The sequence below is a fragment of the Glycine soja genome, chromosome 17 (genome assembly GCF_004193775.1).
Source record: "Glycine soja cultivar W05 chromosome 17, ASM419377v2, whole genome shotgun sequence".
Lineage (NCBI taxonomy): Eukaryota > Viridiplantae > Streptophyta > Magnoliopsida > Fabales > Fabaceae > Glycine > Glycine soja.
The window spans coordinates 25,605,596-25,613,605 of record NC_041018.1 but is presented as its reverse complement, the minus strand read 5'-3'; the positions used below and the strand labels follow the sequence as shown (position 1 = coordinate 25,613,605).

The 8,010-nt window shown below is 40.1% G+C and overlaps 1 protein-coding gene across 1 annotated transcript; it reads left to right on the top strand.

The window, feature by feature from the left end:
- Positions 1–1,162: 1,162 nt before the first annotated feature.
- Positions 1,163–5,367, top strand: LOC114391595. The gene is made up of 2 exons (XM_028352584.1): positions 1,163–1,269; positions 5,055–5,367. Exons 1-2 carry the CDS (start codon positions 1,163–1,165, stop codon positions 5,365–5,367), a joined length of 420 nt encoding a protein of 139 aa, XP_028208385.1.
- Positions 5,368–8,010: the final 2,643 nt, after the last annotated feature.

The window sequence follows — 8,010 nt, the reverse complement described above, 5'->3', positions numbered from 1 at the left end:
ACTGCATGGTTTCCTTAGTGAGGTGTCGTGTGGACACGCTTAGGCTATTTCCTTGGTATTGGATACGGTACATACCACATTGCATCTGAGAGTTGAGGTCAGGTGCATGCATCATTTTGAGCATAGTTGATTGGATCCATGGATGGATGATGAATAATTGTTGAATGTGTGTGTTGATTAACGAATGTTGTGTAAGCTCATGATGTTTGCCTATGTTTTCTTACTAATTGTGGTTATTTGGATTTTAATATTGGTTCTTTTTATAATGAACTCACCTTTGCAATTTTGTATCGTGTGGTTGATACCTGTGATGATCGCGAACTATGTTCGTGGAAGCAGAATGACAGCAGTAGGGTGCACGAAGTGAGATTTTGTTGTGGAGCCGCCGAGCTGACGTGATGACATTGGGATTAGATTTGGGAGAGAGTTGTGTTTTGTTAATCAACTCCTCCATAGTTGGTTCATGATTCCTTTTGTTGAGCTAAAGATGTAAATCTCAGATTTTAATTATATGTATGAACAGACTTAATTTCCATTATGTGTATGAAGTGTACTGAATTACTATTCTCTTAAGTAAATGTGTATGGTTTGGTGAATGTAAGTCAAGACAAAAATTATCTTTATTTTCATAAGCAAAAATTAAGGGAGTTTTTATTTCAAAATTGAATTTATCGCGGTTTGGGATGGTGATATCGTAGCGACGAGGTGGGTCATTACATTTAGTGGTATCAGAGCAGGTCGAACCTTTTGGCCAGTGAGTTGTGAGTCTACTATGTTTTTCTGTGCATTCTCTGGTTGCGTTGTTGGATGCTTGATGTATGTTGTTTGCTATTAGAACTTACTCACTTGTTGTGTTTCCATGAGTTATAGAGATTTGATTGTTGTAGTCATATCGGATTTGTTTTTCTAATGTCTGCTATATCATGAGTTTCAATGTCGTGTCACGGTTATTAGACTGGCCATCTATATAATTTGTGAAGGGCAATGGGATGATATGGCAAGTGATCAAAAAATACAAATGATGGAAAGTGAGTGTTAATGTCTCAAGGCATCAACTCTCAAGAGTAATCAAGTAGGAACTTGTGATGGTTGTGATTTTTGTGTGGTACTTTTGTTGTGTGTACTCCTTCCATGTCTAACTCCCTGGTGTGTATAGGGAGTGATGGCTGGACGGAATGATCATGTGATAGCTGATGCTCTTCAAGCCTTAGCTCAGGCTATAAGGAATCCAAACAGGGGAGAAGTCGGTGGAGCTGTTGAGTACCAAGTGTGACATCCTAGAATTTCTACCCGGAATTTTGTAAGTGTTACATTTTAAATAATTATAATTTTTCAGTGTATATATATATATTATTGGTAGAAGTATGTACATTGGGGGAAAGATACGCGGGTTAGACTAATTAACGAAGAGTAATCCATAACTGGACAGTTATAGATTAATTCTCAATTAATTAGTCTAAAAATTATCGTTTTGCGTGAAACTTAAAATTTAACAAACCAACCTCTGAACCACACTCAGGGTCTCATTCTGAGCGTTTTGATATATATATTGCCTACTTTCGAAAACGGGCCCCGACGGGTGCAGAGAATTACGAGGAACTGGAACCAGAGAGGCGGCATGCAAACCGAGGCTGGATTTCAGCATTCAAAAGGTCAAAAATTTTTTTCTCCTTTGTGGCTGAGTATGAAGTCAAATCAAAGGAAAAAGGTGGACCCTTTTGTTCCACTTAAAAGAGGACATGTGGCAAGTGCCTTTAAAAAAAAGGAAAAAAAAAAGAAAATCTTTTTTTTTAAAATAAAAGCCAAATTCTCTCTCTTCCTTCAGCAAATTTCAGAAGCTTTTCCTCTCTTCCCACGTTGCTTTTCTTCTTCCTTCTTCTCCACCATTGTTGTCCATTAAAGCTTCAAAATTCCTCCTCATTTCTACTCCAAATTGCAAAGAGAAGCCATTTTCGGAGTCTTGGAGCACACCTCTACATTGTGGGGCTTCAAATTTCAGGTATGGGTGGACTTCTTCTCACATGAAATTCGTGGGTGTTGGGTTTTTGGGAGATATGATGGGTAGTTCTACTAGATTATTGCCTTAGGATAGTCATTTGTGAAGGAATTTGTTGAAATCATGTTAAACTTGACATGTTTGATGTGAGTAAAATTACCCATGCTGATTTAGGGTTATATGATGATGTTTTGTGATATTTGTATGCTGAAATTGTTGATAGAAAACTGGTAGAGATGATGGGGAGAGTTAACTTAGGGTTAATTGTGAGAATGATGATGTTGTGAGTGGAAAAGTGTGAGATTTTGAGGGTTAGAAAAACCAAATTTGGGGTTAGTGGAAATTGGAGTCTAAAGTGAGTTGATTCTAGTTTAGAATGTCAATTAGGACTTGTAGGAAGGCTTGGGCAGAGCAAATGAGAAAAATGAGTGACAAATGTGAAAGAAAAGAACCATTTATAAGGTAAATTGGGTGTTGAGAGGTCAAATTTTGAATCGGTGGACTTTTCACCTTAAAACCAGTTTGAGCAAGTCTAAATCAATGTTATAGATTTGATTAAGATGAGAGTTTACCCCAAAATTAACCAATTCTCATTTTCACCTTTCAAACCTAGAGAATTCACTAAATTGGTGGGTTTCGGATACCTATATTTTGATTTGCCTTGGTCTGAGGCTTGTTTTTTGTTTAAATATGATTTATACATGATTTAGGACTTGTAGGATCCAATTTGACTAAAATTGGATGTGGGCAAGTTGGATTTCGAAATCTGCCATATTATGCAGAAAAATGTTGTCAAAATTGTGCAGCAGTTTTTTTTAACATAGTGCAGAAAAATGGTTATGCATTGCTAGTCATGGGAAGAGTAGTACATCTCGTGTTCCAGGCATTTTCTAGCAGATCCCAACGGTCAAAATGTAGATTTATGTACTAGGAACCACCAGTAAAATTTTCAAGGCGATCCAACGGTTAACGAATCAGAACTAATAGAATGTTACTGGGGTATTTGAGTAGGGAAAACTGTGGAATTTGAATGAGTTTTGGGCAGAGTTTTCTGCCTCTACTCTATTTTCTTGGTTTAGGGTAGTTTCATGATAATTGGAATTGAATTTTTTGAATATTTTGGAAGCTTGGAGGGGTTGATGGGGACCCAGTGCTGAGAGGAACGAGGATAAGGGCTATGTAAGAGTGCGTGAGCTCAGTTGAAAGGTGGACAACTGGGGATGGTGTGTTTATGTTTGACTTGTGGAAGTGGGAGAGTTGATTTGCGTCATCTCTTGATCGCCACCTAGTACCACATATGATGGGTGCCCCATAATCCACTAAGCTTGATGTGAGAAAGCATGGAAGAGTCAGTCTTCCTACTTTTGTTTGTTGACCAAAGAGTGGTACCTGGAGATATGTCGCGGGGGTCAAGAGACCTTGGGGACGTCAGGTGGGGTGCTATTGCCCAAAACCAAGCTTGAACAATCCCAACCCAACCTGGGCATAGTCAGTCAGTGAGAACCTGTGACGTACCTAAACAGGCGAGCTCCTAGCAGTCAACCAATAAAAGAACAAAGTCCACGAAGCAAGGAGGCTTGTGTGGCGGCTGGCCAGCTATGTATCTTGGGTGGTATATGAAATTTAGCCTCTGGTAATCGATTACCATTCGTGGGTAATCGATTACAGGGCTTAAAAATGGAGACAAGATGTTAAAATGGCCTCTGGTAATCGATTACCAATGGTGTGTAATCGATTACACAGGGTGACAGGGCACTGGTAATCGATTACCAGTTGGGTGTAATCGATTACACAGGGTGACAGGGCACTAGTAATTGATTACCATGTATGTGTAATCGATTACACAGTGTAATTTTTAGTTTCCAATGTGCACATGCTTTGTATTAGTGTTTGGGCACTGGTAATCGATTACATACTTTGGTAATCGATTACCAGAGAGGAAATCCCTTGAGAAAGACATTTTGACTATGCGTAGCCGTTATGGGACGCATTGTATTGTTACCTATGCAGTTGGATTTCTTGTCAAAGAGTCTACCCTCTTTCTTTTATCTCTTGTAGATCGCGATGGCAGCGCAGTTGATCCATGATTGCGTGGTGATGGAGTGCCTAGAGGGTGTTTGGGAGACCCTCGAAGGCAATGAGAGGTGCCGATTTCGTGGCACAATTCGACTCACTGCTACTTCATTAGTACATCCGGAGGAAACCGCACGCACACTTCAGCAGCCTGTGGAGTGGATACTATCTACACCTACTCCATATCGACTAGTTGAGCCGGTTCAAGTGATAGAGGTGTCATCCTCTGAAGAAGATCTTGAAGAGGACCCAGAGGAGTTACCTCCTGAACCTGTTGTGGATGCCCTTGACTTTCCAGAGGATGATGAGGACCCACTCCTTGATGTCGATTCTACAGAGGATGTTATGTCAGCATCTGAGGCAGACTCCACAGAGGAGAGCGGCCCTGGAGGGACAGCGAATAGTGACGACTCTTCATCATAGCAGACGGCTCCTTAGACTAGGCGTACATACTTTTTGTGGGTGGGTGTATCTAGCTCAGACTGATAGGTTTACTCTTTTGATTTTTGGGTGGGTAGACCTGTTGTATAGAAATTTTGATGATTGTATATATTGTGGTTGAAGCCACCACAATTGTTACCTTTGCTCTGGATGTCACTATGTTATTTTGCGAACTCCCATAGTTTGGACAGTTTTAGATGATAAATATAATTATGTTTGATCTTGTTACTTGAAAAGGAAATGTTGACAAACTTATTTGAAAAGAGTTTACCGACCGCATCTTATTATTTTTCACGTGACGACCTAAATGATGGCTGGTATATTTTTGAAAGAGTAAAATAGTTTAGAGGTTATGAGTGATAAGAAAGAAATGAATCCGAATAGAGTTGTGAACTGGCCATTCAGGACTCTATAGTGATGAGTTTCCTTCTGAATTTAATTATCGTGAAATGAATAATAGTACAAAAAGGAAGAGAGAGAGAAAAAGAAAAAGAAAAAAAATTTCCCATGGTTTATGCTATTTAATTTATTACTATTAAGCCAGTCATTATTTAGGGACGCCACACCAAGGGTTGGACCGCTTCCAACGAAACAATCCTCCTTCTTTCAGTGGGGGATACAACCCTGATGGTGCTCAGAATTGGATAAGGGAAATTGAGAAAAATTTTCAAGTTATGGCATGTCCGGAGGGGCAAAAGGTTGCTTTTGGTACATATACTCTAGTGGAAGAAGTTGAGTATTGGTGGGAGAATACTCGCCAATGCCTAGAGGCTGAAGGTCAAGATGTGACCTGGGATGTCTTCAATAGGGTATTTTTGGAGAAATACTTTCCTGAGGATGTTAGGAACAAGAAATAGATGGAGTTCTTGGAGCTCAAGCAGGGAAATACGACTGTGGCTAAATATGCAGCCAAGTTTGAGGAGCTGGTGAGATACTTTCCCCATTATCAATGGAGAGATGGTGAAAGTTCCAAATGTGTGAAGTTTCTGAATGGCTTGCGACCTGAAGTGAAGCAAGTTGTGAATTACCAAGGTGTTCGTCAGTTTCCACTTTTGGTTAACATGTGTCGGATTTGGGATGAAGACTCTCGAGACAGGGTGACCTATTATAGGAGTATAGGTCCAATGAGGAACAAAAATAATGGACCTCAACATCGGGGAAAACCATACTCGACCCCTCCTAAGCAATATGGTAACCGTCCCAATAGTTAGAGGACTTTTGCTATGGGATTTGTGGGTGGTAGTGGTAGCAAACCCAGTACTTTCCCCACTCATATCATTTGTTACAGATGTAGTAAGCCAGGGCACATTTCCTCAAATTGCCCCGATAAAAGCATAACATGTTTTAATTGTGGACAGAAAGGACATATTCAAAGAGATTGTCCACACCCCAAGAAGGAGCAACATGGTGGGGGCCTAAACGGTCAAACTAGACAACCGAAGGCCACTGAAAGAGTCTTTACCCTTAACAGTGTTGAATCCTCGAAATCCAAAGATCTAATCCAAGGTAAATGTTTCATAAATGGGATTCTGTTACTTGTACTATTCGATTATGGTGCAACCCATTCCTTTATATTTTGTTTGTGTGTAGGCAAACTTAAGCTTTTTGTGTCTTCTTTAAATAAAGATTCGGTGGTAGAGACCCCAACTAGTGGTTCTATGTTAACTTCTTATGTGTGTTTGGATTGTCTTGTGGAAATTTCTGGTAGAACATTCTTGATTGATTTGATTTGTTTGCCTTTGAGCCAGATTGATGTTATTCTTGGTATGGACTAGTTATCTTCCAACCATGTCTTGTTAAACTATTTTGATAAAAGTGTGGTGTTTGATGATTCTGGAGTGAGTAAGGATATGATGTTTATCTCTGCCAACTAAGTTGTGACATCTTTAAAAGAAGATGCTCAAGTGTACATGATCTTGTCTAGCTTGGAAATAGAGACAAAGGTTTCCATGTGTGACCTCACTATTGTTAGAGAGTTTTCCGAAGTGTTTCCTAAGGATATATCCGGTCTGCCACCCGAGAGAGAGAGAGAGAGAGATGGAGTTTTCCATAGACTTAGTACCTGGTGCTGGACCCATATCCATAGCCCCTTATAGGATGTCTCCTATAGAGTTAGCTAAGCTTAAGAAACAGTTAGAGGAGTCGTTGGATAAGCAGTTTGTTAGACCTAGTGTGTCCCCGTGGGGAGCACTAGTGTTGTTAGTGAAGAAGAAAGATGGGACCATGAGATTGTGTGTGGATTACTACCAGTTGAATAAGGTGACGATTAAGAATAAGTACCCTTTGCCTAGATAGATGACCTTATGGACCAACTGGTAGGAGCTTGTGTGTTTAGTAAGATAGACCTTAGGTCAGGTTACCATCAGATTCGAGTGAAGTTTGAGGATATACCTAAGACTACTTTTAGGACCCGTTATGGTCACTATGAGTATCTAGTCATGCCCTTTGGTGTGACTAATGCTCCAGGTATGTTTATGGACTACATGAATAGAGTCTTTCACCCTTACCTTAATAGTTTTGTGGTAGTATTCATAGATGATATTTTGGTATACTCCAAGACTAGAGAGGAACATGAAGAACATTTAAGAATTGTGTTGCATACCTTTAGGGACCGACAACTCTATGCTAAGTTGTCCAAGTGTGAGTTTTGGTTAGAGACAGTTAGTTTCCTAGGGCATGTGATATCTCAAGGGGGTATAGCTGTAGATCCCTCTAAGATAGAAGTCGTTCTTTAGTGGGAGAGTCCTAAATCCGTTGTTGAGATTAAGAGTTTTCTGGGCTTAGCAGGATACTACCGGAGATTCATAGAAGTTTTCTCCAAGTTAGCTTTACCATTGACTAAACTGACTTGTAAGGGTCAAGCTTTTGTGTGGGATACCCAATGTGAGCATAGTTTCTAGACCCTTAAGGAAAGATTGACAACCACTCCAGTGCTTGTTCTGCCTAACCCGAGAGAACCATTAGAGGTGTATTGTGATGCATCAAAGATGGGTTTAGGAGGAGTGTTGATGCAAAATGGCCAAGTAGTGGCCTATGCTTCTAGACAACTCAAGACCCATGAGAGGAATTATCCCACCCATGATCTGGAGTTGGCTGCTATGGTTTTTGCCCTTAAGATGTGGAGGCATTGCCTATTTGGCTCCAAGTTTGAGGTGTTTAGTGATCATAAGAGCCTTAAGTACTTGTTTAGTCAGAAAGAGTTGAACATGCGTCAAAGGAGATGGTTAAAGTTTCTTAAGGATTATGATTTTGAGCTTAGCTACCATCCTGGGAAAGCCAATGTAGTGGCTGATGCCTTGAATAGGAAATCCCTACATATGTCTGCCTTGATGGTTAAAGAGATGGATCTCCTAGAAAAATTTAGAGACCTTAGCCTTGCATGTGAGGTTACCCCTAATAGTGTGAGATTAGGAACTTTGAGGATCACGAGTGAGTTACTAGGAGATATCAGGGAAGGCCAAAAGACTAATCCTTTTCTAAGGACTCAGTTTGAAGCTATA

What these genes read in the sequence shown, in the direction of transcription:
- LOC114391595 (XM_028352584.1), top strand. Translation starts at nt 1,163, where the DNA reads ATGGCTGGACGGAATGATCATGTGATAGCTGATGCTCTTCAAGCCTTA. An exon ending in GGAGCTGTTGAGTACCAAGT is followed by an intron (nt 1,270 to 5,054) that starts GTGACATCCTAG and finishes CTATTAAGCCAG; the next exon opens with TCATTATTTAGGGACGCCAC.